Source organism: Halyomorpha halys, unplaced genomic scaffold (genome assembly GCF_000696795.3).
Source record: "Halyomorpha halys isolate HHAL.00 unplaced genomic scaffold, Hhal_1.1 Scaffold710.1, whole genome shotgun sequence".
Lineage (NCBI taxonomy): Eukaryota > Metazoa > Arthropoda > Insecta > Hemiptera > Pentatomidae > Halyomorpha > Halyomorpha halys.
Window position 1 is genome coordinate 56280 of NW_027104776.1, and position 15538 is coordinate 71817.

Below are 15538 nucleotides of genomic sequence, written 5' to 3' on the forward strand. Positions count from 1 at the left end.
AACATGCAACAGGCCCTAAGATCATGCTGTCCAGGAAAACTGGACTATACAGGATCACCCAAGATGAATTTCTCAAACTAGTGAAGGAAGGAAATTATGCAAGTTTCATGGAATTCCTAAACAGATGGAAAGGCAAAGTAGGGGAAAGAGGATGGTAACTGAAAAAGGATGGGGAAACAGATGCAGTGACCAGAAGGGCTGGACAGGAATGGGGGGTGCATAAGAGAAGGTTCAACTCCAGCATTAAGGTGCCCACCAAGCTACACCACATATTGACACTTTTTATTCATTTTTTTAAAATAAAAAAATAAAGATTAAATCTTATTTATTTTTATCTAAATCAAAAAAATCTTAAACTTATATACAATGACAGAATTATATAAAATTGTGTTATTTGTGTGTATGAGTATGATTTATGTATGTATATTGCATGCTTCCGAAATCCAGTTTTGCTGACTGACAAAAAAGATCGGAATGTAGATTATATTATGGCGGATTTGGGATTGGTGGTTAAGGCATCATACCTTCGGGTTCACTAAACTTTCTTTTTATTTTATCTATGCACATGTCAAACAGGTTGAAGGTAAATGAGAAAATTAAATTTAACTATTTATTGCTATTTACTTTCTCATATAAAAAGTTTATTTTCTATTACCATTTAAATTGTAATAAGTACGTAAAAAATATTCGTAATGTTATTTTTATTAAGCCAGCTAGAATATATAGGGGATGTACGTATTTTACATCACAACTGTATATAAGCAATGATCTGTACCCAACGTACAATTAACTGTATAAAAATGTACAAGAGCCCAAGAGGAGAAAAAAGGCAGTTATCTCACCCCAATTTTTTATTACTTTAATGAAAACTATGTATAATTAATAGTCAAAATTGATGAGTCTGCCAAGTATAGGTAGGAGGAATAAAAAATAGAGACTGTTTCAAAGCGATAAAAAAAACTAATTTTTCATTCGGAGCTCTGTATCTTAAAAAGTAGAAACAACACAAGAAAACATAAGAGTTCGTCATTTAAAGAAGAGTAAATTTGCTAAAATATGAGCCCTAAAATAGAGTTATTTACGTTAAATAGTTCTCGAGATATAGCTTTTTAAAAAGCAAAATTTCATAAAAATGTTGTATGGGACGTACTAAAAGATCAGTAGTTAGTGAATGAATTTTGAAAAATTGATATCTCAAAAACCATTTGACGTAAAGATGTCTATCAGTACTCAAATTAAAGCTAGTTTAATGAGCTATAAAGTAGCTTATGAAGTTTATCTTCGTAGAAGTAATAGTTTACATGAAATTTGCTAAAATAAATTGATTTATAGTTGTTCGGACAAATTTTCATTTACCAAATTTATATTCATATGTGAATATCATAAAAACTACTACCTCTACGAAGAAAAGTGTCATAAACTACTTTATAGTAAGTTTAATTTCCTTTATTTTGAGTGTTGGCAGACATATGTGCGTCTTATGGATCTAGAGATATATTATTTCAAAAATCCAACATTTTATACAAAAACTAGAAATAAACATTTTGTGATTTTATTTCGTCAATTATCATAAAAACTACTACTCCTACAAAGATAAATATTATTAACTATTTTGTAGTAAATTTAGCAAGCTTTAATGTGAGCGCTGGCAGATATTAGTACGTCCAATTCTTTCTGAAATAAAGTTTTTCATAAATCAAATTTATTCTCCGAACAACTATAAATCAATTTATTTTAGCAAATATTATGAAAACTACTACTCTTACGGAGGTAAATTCATAAACTTCTTTATAGTCCATTAAACTAGCTTTAATTTGAGTGCTAATAGACATCTGTACGTCACATAGTTGCTGAGATATAGATTTCTCAAAATAAATTAACTAACTACTAATCTTTCAGTAGATTTTTAAGAAATTTTGCTTTTTAAAAAGCTATATCTCGAGAACTATTGAATGTAAATAGCTCTTTTAGGGCTAATATTTAAGAAAATTTACTCTTCTTTAAAAAATGTTCTCTTAGATTTTCTAGTATTGTTTGTAGTTTTTAAGATATAGAGCTCCGAATGAAAAATTAATGTTTTTTTAAGGTTTTGAAACTGCCACCATATTTTAATCCCCCTACTTATACTTGCCAGACTCAATTTTGACTAGTAATTATACATAGTTTTTATTGAAGTAATAAAAAATTGGGATGAGATAACTGCCTTCTTTTCTTCCCGGCTCTTGTACTATAATGAAACCCAGCCACGTGAGCCCAATCTCTTGGTTTGGAATCGCGTACACACTTTGCCAAGGAAGTCCAACGAACTATTATAAGATATATTGAGGTAAAGGCCCAAAGGAGAGGTAGATCTTGATAAAAAAAAGAAAAGAATTAATGGAATGTAGTATGATCAGGAAAATTGAAACTTTTTTATTGAAGATTTTTATAAAATGTCTAGTTACAGGCCTTCGTAAGGCTGAAGAGTCCAACATTCCGGAACAAACATCGATCATTTGTGACAAACACGTTTTGTGTTAAAGTTAACTCCTATTCTTTTGGTTTATTCATCCCCTCAAATATTTTCGGTGTTTATAATTTTAAAAAAAATTATTTCCACAAAAGCTCATGAAGAGGTAGGTGATTCTCGACAAGAAGCTATTCTTGGGACATGGTCAGCATCGAGCTTCCACCGTCTTACCTCATCATCCTAACTCTCTACCATATTATAAAACTGATTACCTCATGAATATAAGATAGCGCTGTTTTCTGAATTGTCGGAAGATGGGGACAGAAGATTCAATTCTCGGACCGTTATCAGGGCAATGGAAATATATGTTCATTCCATAGAGATAAGAAATTCTTAAAAATTAATTGCGTCCGGTACAGTATCAGCAAGGACATTCTTTGAACAGTAAATAACATGTTTACCTACAAGAGCAAGAGCGAAAATCGTAAATGTATCATTTCCTCTCTGACAAATGAAGTTTCGGGAAAAATGTTAACTGGGAATTCAAAGACATTTTCTCTTGTGAGTCAAAGGTACTAAAATCATTCTGTAAACAAGAAAAGAAAAATTGTAAGGTGCATGCCTAACACAGTGAACTCCTTTCATGGTAGACTTTAATTAAATTTTTTCTTTTAAAATAATTCATTTTATTTTTTAAATATATTAAAATATTTAAGTATCATGTTAGATTTATTAGAAAATGATTAGAGTACTTCTAAAAGTACGGTCAATCGGATTTAAAGTAAAACCTAAAATGGACATTCAGAATCTAAGGGTTAAGACGGATTAGTACAAGAGCCCAAGAGGAGAAAAAAGGCAGTTATCTCATCTCAATTTTTGATTACTTCAATGAGAACTATGTATAATTAATAGTAAAAATTGATGAGTCTGCCAAGTATAGGTAGGGGGACTAAAAAATGGCGGCTGTTTCAAAGCGATAAAAAAACTAATTTTTCATTCGGAGGTCTATATCTCAAAAAGTAAGAATAACACAAAAAAACCTAAGAGAACGTAATTTAAAGAAAGCAAATTTGCTAAAATATGAGCTCTAATAGAGTTATTTACGTTCAATAGTTTTCGAGTTGTAGCTTTTTAAACAGCAACATTTCATATAATTTTTTTATGGGACGTACTGAAAGATCAATAGTTAGTAAATTTATTTTGAAAAATCTATACCTCAAAAACCATTTGACTTACAGATGTCTATTAGCACTCAAATTAAAGCTAGTTTAATGACCAAGTAACTCCAGCGACGCCGGTTCGAATTCGGCCTGGCGAGGAAGGGGGTTGAACTTTATTTCGTACTGGTCCCAGAGAATGAAAACTTGACCCCCTCCTATCTGATTAGGATAAGTTGGTAGATGGTCCATTGTGGTGCTGAATAATTTAAAGATATTTGACATCTTTAATTTTTTTCTCATTAAATATGCAATGTATTTTATACAACAATATTTTTCGAGAATGAATTATAATAAAATATAAATAAATATCAAAATAAAATTCAGTGTTAGTTCTCACGTGTATTGGTTTGTGGCTGATAGTTATGTTGCCAGCCATTGTGTTGGTGATGGTGGTGACTGTGCCACTGACCTCCTGTATCTGGGCTGCCATCTAAATGTAAATAAAAATAATATCAATAAAATATTTCAATATTTCTGAATTTTACTACATTTTATAATATTATTAATTGTTTAAGATTGGACGTGTGTGATTAAACCGTTAAAGGTTTGGTTACGTTCCCTTATCAAAACATGCCAAAAAATAGAACCAAAAGCAATTGGTTACTCATAACTAACTAAAACCAAATTGGAATATTTCAGTGTACTTAATTAATCAAGAAAAATATCACATATTGGACCAACTGTTCTACATAATGGCATAAGAGCGTCTGGCATAGAAGAATTTTCTCTAGAAAACTTCTTATACATATTTCTCGGTCTCTTTGGGGCCCATTCCGTAGGGTCTTCGTTGTCATTTCCTTCTCACCGAAATAATTTGAAAACCCGAAAAATTGGGAAATTTGAGAACCTACTTCAAACTGAGGCAAAACATTACTCCAAGAGTTTAGTTATTCCAGACATCCGAGAAATCCGGTAAAATTGTTGAGAATTTTTTTTAATTTGTCCCTACGTCCCAATAAATAAGGACTAACAAATTCCCTGCGATATGGCTGTATCCTTCCCCTGCCATGGATTATGGCTGTTTATATTCCCCAAGTTCCTAGTGTTATTCTTTTTTATTCTTAACATTATCATCATAATCATTCCTTTTTTATCATCACATGCAATGAGGTGCCTTTCTGTTTAGCGTGGACCAAATTACAGGATTTGGATCAAATTCCAGTCCTAACCTTTCTCAGCAGAGCACTCTTGTATTCCTTCATCTCAAGTGCATCGGGGCCTTCCACCATCAACTTACACTTCATACGCAATGCCTTGCATGACAATTGTTGCTCATTCTTAAAACTTGTCCAATCCTCAATTGACAGTTTTCTTCAACATTTTCTGTCATTCAGTCATATCTGTTTTTTCTTTCTATCTTTTTAAGGTATCACATTTCAGATTCTTGCATTTTGATTCTATGCTTCGTAGTCAATGTTCGAGATCCCGAGGAGTAAATATGAGGAGAAACGTAGATTTGTAAATCCTTAATTTAGTTTCCGTATATACTTGTCTTTTGTTCTATTTATACAATAGAATATTTTTCGAACCAAACCTAAGTTTTCTTTAATTTCATCAGCGATGATACCTTTATCATCCAAACGAATACCCAGATAGTTGGAACTTAAAACCCGTTGAAGTGTTTGTCCGTTATTCTTATTCTCATTTCCTCCCTGAGGCGTCTTGCCGATTCCCATACCCTTTGTTGTGTCGGGTTTTTTCTTTATATTAATACTTCCTTATTTTGGAATAAGAGTGCTAATATTATTATTCAAGTCTCTTCTATTATAGGCGAGGACTACCATCGGTGAAGGCCATCAAAAAGAATTTAACTGGTCGTAAGTATCAAAATTCCAAAGGTTATCTTCTCATCTGAACCATACCTTGACTGGTGGCGGAATCCAAAACCAAAATAAGTGATGTTAATTGTAATTAAAATAAAAACTTTATGATTATTAATTTATTTCACAACCAATCCCAACAAGACATAAGGTCAAAACAAATAGATTAAGGGTTGGATGCCAGGTCTCTTTGAGTCGTAAGAAAATCGAATTTCAATATCGAGCAAGGACACCGAAGAACAAGTTTCCTCTTTCATCCTCTTATCTCTAGCCACGTTGTGTTTTCTTTCCTGCAACTGGAACTTTTTTTTTAATAAACGAGGAAATAATATTACCTTTAGTGTAAGCCTGGGTATGATGATGGTGATTGTGAGGTGAGTACTGGTCTTTTACAATTCCAGGTTTACGATCAGGAACTAAAAACAAAATAAATAAATTGGATTTAAAAGATAACTAATCAAATAAATAAAATGTTTACCATTTTTCCCAAAAAATCTTTGGATCACTATTAAATTCTATTATTCTTAATAAATTTAAATCATTCAACACCATAGCTCAAAATATCTAGTTTGATACACAATCAAAAATATGAACACTATGACACCCACATATCTTGCACAAACAACATAATATGAGTCAGTAAGCAGCTCTGATAGTGTATCATTTACGTAAACATAAATGATAAGTAGCTAAGTTCGTATGTTGGTATGAAAGGATTGGACAAAATTTGGAATTTGTTTTCGCTTTTTTGGATAAATCTTACACAAATGGTTGGATATTGACGCAGGTAAAGTAAAAATTTCAAACAATTACAGTAAATTGTAGGAAAATTGTCCGGATGGTGGTCCGTAAAGATATAATATAGTAAAAAACTATTTAATACATATAAAAAAAAAATAAATAAAAAAGAGACAGCTTAAGTTAAGGAAATATAAATTTACTTTCATTCATACATCCTTTACTTAAGTTGTATCTTTTTATGTATAATTTCTTATTTATATTTGCTTAACTTAAGTTGTCTCTTTTTTAAATTTATTTTTTGTGTAATTTCTTACTTTCTTTATATATGTATTCTAATTTTCTTGACACATATTACATGTTTGTATCTTGTTTTATATATCCCTAAAGAAGCACAGAGGCACACCCATCCTCTCTATCAAGTGGTTACTCTTAATTGGGGAAAAACCTGGCAGTTGAGCGTGATTATGAACAAACCACCTTCATTTTATTTATACAAATACTTTTTCCAGCTAACTACTTATTTTTCTAACCAATAATTTGGCTTAGATTGTATGGAGAATATTATGCTTTAGAGATTATAGTGAAAACTTGTTAAATAGATATTTTTAAAATGGCTAATGAACCGCAATATTATTTAAATAAATATTTACAATTTTTTTTATAAATATATAGAATGTGGATTTAAAAAGTGGTTCTGATTTGTTTTTAAATCTGTTTAAATTAATATTATTAATTACTTTTACTATTCATGCTGGTAGTGGGTAGTTTTTAGATCATAGAACATTTTTTGCAATCAAATTTTTAAAAAAATAACCAATAATTTTAATGTTCTAAGAATGGTCTGGTAATGCCAAAGTTGTTAGAAAAAATCAAAATCATTTCCTTTCTTCCATTTTTTTAAGTCTTGCCATTAAGTGAAATTACGAAAAAATCAGTCCTATTTAATTTTAATAATTTGTGTTTTCATAAACTAGATCTACCAAATTAAAACATTTTAAGGTAAAAATATTATTGTCTTACTAAAAACCTCATTTTGTAGTGGTAATGAAACATTTTCATTCAATTCAGCATATATATTTTTTAAACCAGGAAGAAACGCATGGAATCCAAGTATTGACCAATGTTGTCTTGGATTTATGGTCTCGTCCAAGAAGCCCCGATGAAGGATTTAAATTCTGACTGAAACGTAATTTTCAAACAAAAACGCGTGAACTTCTGTTTCTAGCTTTCTCTTTAGATCCCTTTAAGATATTCTGTTCAGGGCGATTTTAGGGATTTGAGTTTATAACCACATCCGATGAGTATCAATTCCTTTTTACTTCCACTTATCAACATAGGGAATATATAAGATTACTTACTGGACACGACTATCTCCAAACCCATCAACACAGAATGGAATCAAATCCACCCCATAGAAAATACAAATTTTTTGACGCCAACGCCAACGAATGGTGAAGAAGTCATAACTCTATAAAGCTGCCAGGAGGGAGGGAAATGAAAAATTATTCTACCTGATTCGGCGTAAGAAAAAAATAGGAAATATACGTTATGAGGTCGCCTGACTCCAAATAAAGTCTCGCAAATGTTCTGTGTATGTATCAGCCTAACAAAATTACGAAATTGAAAAACTGAAGTTATGTATTTAAGATGGGTTTAGGTATATGCCTAGGATGTGACAACAACTTTTTCGATTATGTGCCACTTCATAGAATCGATTTTTCAATAGTTTTCTTTTCCTATTTTGATACGTTTATTGACCGTCACCCGGACTATCTTCCTACAAAATATATATTTGTTATTTCCAACTCGAGAAACGCTAAAATACAAATTTTAATAGCAACAGAAAACCAAAAATGTTTTGCTCATAATTTTTGCCTAACCTGGTTCCTTGATTTTTTTTCTCGAAAATCACAAAAATAGCAATAACTTCAACATGAGCCTACAAATTTATGCAAAACTTGGGGGACATAAAAACGGTGGTTAGGGAATGTTGTGGGATGTGAACCCTGGTTAACTTTCCCAGGAAAATCAAACATTGTATTGACGTTGATAAGAAAAAGAATGAGATATGAATGAAATTAATGGTATGATACTTGGGACTATTATGGAAATAATATTTTCAGGGTTCAAAGTTTTACAATATAAAAGCATAACAAATATAGACTAATTTGCTCTAATATAAAAAGAATAAGGTCTAGAAGGTTCTCAATGAACACTTTTTATCTGATATCCAAAAACTAAGCTTTCCAAAAATAATTGAGCCTTATTACATATTTTTTGTAAGCAATATTGAAGTTGAGAATCTAAACTTATTTTTTTATTTGTACTTTTTAATCTAAAACATTTACTGAAAATGTTCATAATGCTCTTTTGAAAGTAATTTCCAGGAACTTTTTTCACACACACAGTTTTCAAACTTTTTAGTTTCAATCATTTGTTACAACTTTTAATTTTGTCCTTTACAACATATCAAAATATACTCTAATTGATTTGAGGAGTATTAAGCACTAATTGAGGAATATGAAAAAAATAAAAATGTTCTATAAACCACAAGACAGCCAAGTCACCATTCATTTCAAAATAACCCAAACGACTTTTTTTCAATGCTTCATTTAGATCATGAATTTTCCATCAACTTTAATTTTTCATATCTTGAAAATGAGTTTATTTGAGAATGATCCATGTTCCCTTTGAACTCGATAGTAGCCTATAATTTTACTACTACGTTTATATTTGTTTTTATTTTTTCCACATTACTTAAAATTTATTTATTTCTATAATTTTTCCCCTTTGTGAAGGGAAATTAATCAAAAACTTTTAAACTATGATTATCAAAATTCGTTTAGAAGATCTGATGGATATTTTTGAAATATATGCATTTATCAAATTAAAATGAATAATAATTAAGTCAACAGACTACTGAGGAAGCAGATACAGGGGAACAGGCGAATTGAGTGAGCACCCTGTGACATCACACATGTGAAAAATTAAATAAATGACATTAAATTATAGACAATTTATAGTTATAGGGGACCTCAGATTTCCCCTTCCTCTTGGAGAAGGGAACCTCTAAAACCTTTCTGCAGCCTCCATCATAAACAAGGAGGGTCCCACAATGCTCGGAAGTACTACTGGCAGGTACAGGTAAAATATATAACATTTTGGATTTTTAAAACGATATCTAATGGTAATTTTCTTTCCCTACCCTTTTGACTTTTATTATATTTAATCAGGCACAAACTTGAAATATATACAGACTCAGTTTTGTCCACTTGAAAACATTTTTTTTTGTCAAACATTAAATAATTCTCATTATTTTGTAGATATATATATTTATTATCAGCCAACATTTTGACCAACACTGTGGGTCTCCATCAGTTAATAGTAAATAGGTCTTCACAAAATAAATAAATATTGATTACTATTTTTTCTTCCTTCTTGACCGCAACCCTGACCATTTCCTTCAAATTCTCATTATTGCTTTAAGGAACAATAGAGTTAAACTTAAAAAAAAAAAATGGTTTTTAAAGTTTACCATAATAAAACTAACTAACTAAATGAGAAGTAAAATTAAAGAAAAAGATTGGTGTGACTAGATAACAATGCTTTCATGAAACCGTTAACGTTAAACATAACTCACACTTAGATTTCTATTATATAATGCTTTTTGAAATTAAATGAAATAACCAAAGGCTGAATTTTTAAATATTTCTAATAATAAAAATAAAAGATTTATTATTCTAACAAATATAACAAATAAACTATTTATATATTTCAGTAAGAAAATAAAATAAAAGTAAGTGCGGTTTGGATGGCAGAAATGATCTAAACTGACATTTGTGATCAATTTCAGATTCTATACACAATGTATCTTCAGCGTTCATACATTTTATTCCTAAAGAAAAAAATAGCGATTTGGAAAAATTTCAACAAGCAGATAAGAGCCTGCCTCATTTTATAGTTTTCTATTTGCATTTACCAGCTAAAAATTTTAAAAACATTAATCAGCTAGAATAGATGGTCAGAGCGCAAAACAGTTTATGTAATTAACAAACAAAGTTTCATTTTCTTTTGTTAAGGAATAAGAATGACAAAAAATCTAACATCAATGCATCTAATGTCTTGTTAAGAATCTGTATCAGATATTATTTAGAATCCGGCTCAACCAGATCTGTGGATCAGTTTATATTTTATCAACAGGAGTAATAAGATAAATGAAGAACTGAGAAAACACTAAGCTTGGTAAAATAAAACAATATTTTACTATTGTCAGTAATTACTAAATTTTTAACAACTATTATAAAGTTAAAGATTGTTTGAACACTAAAATTAAATTGTATTTCTAATGTTTGTTTTTTTTCATTATTTTAGATTGGTTTGATAAATTTTTAAATATAAATATAGATGATTTTAATTTTTATATAACATTGGAAGTTTTTCTTTTATACACGCTGTTTTTTCTTTTATACGTGGATTAACCGGTGATGTCTTGGACCTAAGAGATAAAGTGAGGTGAGTTGAAATATTAATTTATATTGACAATCAGAAACTTATATAGTTAAAGACAATAACATTTTTAATTCAAAATTAAAAAAAAAAAAAGAAATAAATCTTTGTTTACTTACTTTTTTCTTCATTCTTAAGACAAGTAACTTTACTGGGAAAGTCACATTCTAAGGTACTGGGATTAAATAATGTTCCAGGTGCACAAATAGAAAGCTGACCACGTCCATTATAACAATTATAAAATCTCTTACAGTCGCCTAAATAAGGAAATTGTCCAGTAGCGTGAGGGGGGCACCCCCAACCATACCACCCATTGCTTTCTGTGTTCAGCTATATTAAGAAATTCGACATTTTTTATACATTTAATGATTATAAATCACATCATAAAACAAAAATACTACTCACAGTTTGCAAAGAAGTACATTCGAAAATAAAATAAAAAAGTGTAACAAAACTCAAAGAGACGCGTTTCCCGAACATGTTGTTCGCTTATCAGAGCCCCTTAGAATCACTACTGAAGGGAGACCATACAGAGATGAAGAAAGGATATCGTTTAGATAGTGACTAACAGGGGTCGTTCTCTGTATCCTTATCTCAATAGGTTAAAGGTCAGCTCACAGAGTTATTTAACAGATATTTTGCCATTATATACATTTATTTACACAAAATAAATAAATACAATTTTTATAAAACATATTAACTATTTTTTTCGTGTAATAAAACTAAATATTCTTCTATTCTTTTCTTTAATTTCAAAAACTAGTTGTTGGTAAGGATAGTCGTGTGTTGATGGAGTTTCAGGTATCCTCAATGCTTTTCTCACTCGGTTCGACATTAGAAATAAGTTTTGGCATAATCCAATGACACTGGATGTTGTCCAATACAAGCATAATACCTGAAATAAATTAATTAAAGAACCGATATTAATTTAAATATATAAAGGTAGATGTAATGTGTATTGATAAAGCAAATTTATCATAAACATAAAATTTGTAACAATTTATGTATTTTTTTAATCAACTATCTCATGATTTAGGTAAATAATATTTAAATTTCTCTAATATATGCCAAAACTAAAAGTGGTAAATGACAAAAAAATATATAATTGAAAATTTAAAACTAAATTAAATAAAGCATCTAATTTCATATTAATTATTATCATTTAAATATTCTGATAGATTTTGTATCGGGAAGATTTTAATACAAAGAAATAATTTTTAATTAGTAACATTCAATAATAAAATTATGAATATTCTTGTTCTTAGTTTATTACAGAAAGAGTATTTATAATTGAAATTTCACCTTCATGCCTGATAATGAAAAAGTAAGAATTCTTTAGTATTAAATGATAGATCCATATTTTCAAAACTAATTTATGCAATTTATTGATTAAGTGAATCTCCTAGTAGGACTTATATACAGCCTTTTTCCTTTTTTATTACATTTCCACTAAATTCAAATCTAGGTATTATTAAAAAATTTGTAATGTTTTTTGGAGGTGTATATTGGATTAACTGAATTAACTTTAATATTGTAAATTAATTAATTAACAATATCAAATTAAAATTAATAACTAAATTAACTATAATATTGAATATGGCTAAAAATAAAATTAATATTGTATTTATTTCAAAATATTTAACCCATATGAAATCATGAGGTGACTTTTATTGTATAAAATAAAATATATAAAGTAGAAGATTGGTGTTATATAGTTTTTATTATTGTTATAGGTTTTTATAGTGCATGAATATGGGACAGTGGTCCCGAAATGTTGTACAATCGTTAATGAGTAAATAAATAATAATTTATTGAAAATGATGGAATTAAATAAACCTCAAAAAATTTTAAAAGAATTGACTCACCAGACTTCCTAGAGAGATAATCCAGATTAAAATATTTAACGATTATTGACTCTAATAACAGAATCCTAAGGGTTTTAAAAGAAAATAATCCAAGATGTTAATAAAACACACAAATACTAATGGTATTTTATTTATTATTATTTTGATTTTTATTGTTCTTTCATACAAGGCAGGCCTAATAACTTTTAAAATAGGTTAATACAAATTTTAAAATATTTGAGAAAAAATGTTATTATAGTATTTACAAATAATGTTCACTTCTCTCAAAAATAAAGTGCATTTTCACTGTTTTTCTCTATGAAATATAAAATAAATTGGTAGAAAATTATGAACAGAAAAATTCTGATAAATATTTGAAAATATCTTAATACCATAAATTAAAAATGTCTTGATATAAAAATTCTTTTTTTAAAATTTTAAATATAATAAATAAAAAGGAAAATAAAGTGACAATACAACCAAATTCATTACAGAATAAGAATAACATTCATGAATAAAAGGTCATGGATTAAGTCACTCTTAAAAAGTAAAAATTGCAAACATTTATTTTAATTCAATTTATTTATTATTTATAACTTTTACTAATTCAATATTCAAATTTCTATTCTTTTTAATATTTCAATTGTCCTTTATCTGTAAAAAAAAATTCAAGAATACACTACATTAACATAAAAACAATAAACAAAATTAATTTATATTATTTTCGATAAAGAAAAATAGTGGTGTGGAATAGAGGAGATCAATTTGTAAGGTACTGAACACCTTAATTCCAGACCTGGATTCGTTTCTGGCTGTGGAAAATTATTCTTTATTTTGTTATATCAGTAGTAAATTGACTCTGGTGTCAAGTAATTCTCATGAGACACATCTAACCACTATTAAGTGGGTATTGGCTTTTTATTGAATTGAGAAATAAACCTGGCAGTAGGGGTAATTCAGACTAAATTATTTCCTTGCATCGAATATTGAACCCAAAACCGTTCATGAATTGTAGTGGTACAACTCTCTTTTTCCCCCTTTATAACACGGTGGCTGCTGAAACAGGCTTTGCCATTGAAGCCTCAAAGTAAAGTAATTAAATATGGGGCCTAAATCATGTAAGTCTGTCATAAAAGCAAATTATAATAGTTTCAATTAATCATAAATACTTACCGATGGAACAGTAGCTGATATAGGTACTAATAAAACACTAAAACCCCTGAAAAAATTTGTAGCATATCGCTGGAGTTTAGTTGGTTCTCGTAATCTCATCATAGTTTGTATCTGTAAATATAGATGTATAAAAAATTAATTTTAAATTAACAGATACTTTTCAAGGAATAAAAAAAAAAAAAAAAAAAAAAAAAATAGCAATTAAAAGTTATAGTTCACCTCAATGATAGCTAAATTTGAGAATCCTAAAATAAGAGGACATATTAATAATCCATCAGGTTGAGTCAAATTGGGAATCCAAAGAAAACCACCAACTGAAAGCTGCAGAAATATTATTTCGGCAGCTATAAAAATAAAAAATAAAAAAAAAATAATTTATAAATAAATTTAGACAAAATATATTTGTAAGCAATTAAATAAAATACCAGTATTTCTTTCAGGTAACATATAGACCAAATTTCTCAATGCTGCAGAGAGGAATATCCAAGTTGGTAATTGGAACCAAACAGTAATTACTGATTTAAATGGATGACAATTATCCCGAACAATTAGTTCATTAAACTGTTTCTTTAACTAAAAATTAAAAAAATGATTTCAAACATATTAGCTAATAATGATCTATCCAGTTGTATCACTAATACATCGATTTTGGCAGAGATATTGATAAAAAAGAAGGAATACAAAAGATAATCATTATTAAGTCAATTAGTAAATGGAGAAAAATTTCAATGATTAATGATTAGCCATTTCAAAATTGAATTATTTGGTACAAAAGAGACCAATCACCAATACATTACTTTTTTTAATAACTTAAAATATTTTATGAAGAGCTTATTTGTAACTGACGATGCAACATAAAATACCACTTATGAATTTATTTCCTTTAGTACTTTTTTACAATCTTTTATGCACAGGAAATTATAAAACTCTTTCAAACGATATAACAATATATAAATCAAAAAATGTTTTACTTAACAATTAAATTAAATAGCATTAATTTTATTAATGCTGATCCAAAAAAAACACAACAATAAATACAATGTAATCAGATAATAATATTTAAAAAATATGTAGTTACATTTCTTTTGTAGTACATATTAGCTTTAGGAGCTGTCCATTTAAGTTGTCTGGCTTTCAAAGTGGTCTCCCTTTGAAGTTCTTTGGCGACATCAGGCATTTCAAGTACTGAAATATTCTCTATTTTAGCAACGATACTAGCCTGGTGAAAAATTCTATATGAAATATAATTTAGACTCATTTAATAAATAAACATAAAAATTAACTCACTCAAAAACTACCTACTTGGTATGCAGCTAATGGTAGAGTAATTAAAGCCCTCAACATAATAGTTGTAAAAATTACAGTACCCCACCATGGGAGTCCTGTTGTATCATGGACAGAAACTACAAGTTGTTTGAGATAGTTAGTACCACTACATTCTGAAAGATAAGTAAATATATTTTTTTGCATTGCTACTAACTGATCCGTTGATATATTTCTCTTTCCGGACTGATCACCATATCTAAACAGTAATTTTGTTGGATGAAGATGGTAATGTCTACATGAATCATAATTGTAATTTACATGTAAATCACTTTTGACAAGGGGCTTAGTATAACAAGCCAAAGTACGATACTGAAATTTGACACTTCTAAATAATTTATAATGAGTAAATATTTTTGTAGAAAACATTTTATTGTATCAAAATCCTTCTATGATTACTAACAAACCACGCTATCACCTCCCTCGTGTCATTATTTGTAGCCATTGAATAAACTTCCTCAG

At 28.9% G+C, this 15538-nt stretch overlaps 2 protein-coding genes across 3 annotated transcripts in view; both read right to left on the minus strand.

The window, feature by feature from the left end:
• Window positions 1-11282, minus strand: part of LOC106685554 (uncharacterized) — a 32547-nt gene extending 21265 nt beyond the window's left edge. For both annotated transcript variants that reach the window (XM_014428307.3, XM_014428306.3), the window contains exons 1-4: window positions 11142-11282; window positions 10856-11066; window positions 5825-5905; window positions 4007-4099 (exon numbers count right to left, since the gene is read on the minus strand). In XM_014428307.3, the coding sequence (XP_014283793.1) occupies window positions 4007-4099; window positions 5825-5905; window positions 10856-11066; window positions 11142-11216 (460 nt within the window). In that variant the 5' untranslated portion in view covers window positions 11217-11282. The remainder of the gene's footprint in view (window positions 1-4006; window positions 4100-5824; window positions 5906-10855; window positions 11067-11141) is intronic.
• LOC106685552 (cytochrome c oxidase assembly protein COX18, mitochondrial) lies at window positions 11138-15522 on the minus strand. Its single transcript, XM_014428304.2, has 6 exons — window positions 15056-15522; window positions 14832-14972; window positions 14179-14326; window positions 13973-14097; window positions 13754-13864; window positions 11138-11631 (listed from the first exon to the last, which is right to left on the minus strand). Exons 1-6 carry the CDS (start codon window positions 15443-15445, stop codon window positions 11437-11439), a joined length of 1110 nt encoding a protein of 369 aa, XP_014283790.1. The 5' UTR covers window positions 15446-15522; the 3' UTR covers window positions 11138-11436.
• Window positions 15523-15538: the final 16 nt, after the last annotated feature.

Bases quoted from the DNA above. Each gene is read 5' to 3' on its own strand.
- LOC106685552 (XM_014428304.2), bottom strand. From the start codon at position 15,445: ATGTTTTCTACAAAAATATTTACTCATTATAAATTATTTAGAAGTGTC. The intron at 14,973-15,055 runs GTAGGTAGTTTT...ATTTTTCACCAG, and splicing joins TACCATTAGCTGCATACCAA to GCTAGTATCGTTGCTAAAAT. The intron at 11,632-13,753 runs GTAAGTATTTAT...AATTTATTTCAG, and splicing joins TATCAGCTACTGTTCCATCG to GTATTATGCTTGTATTGGAC.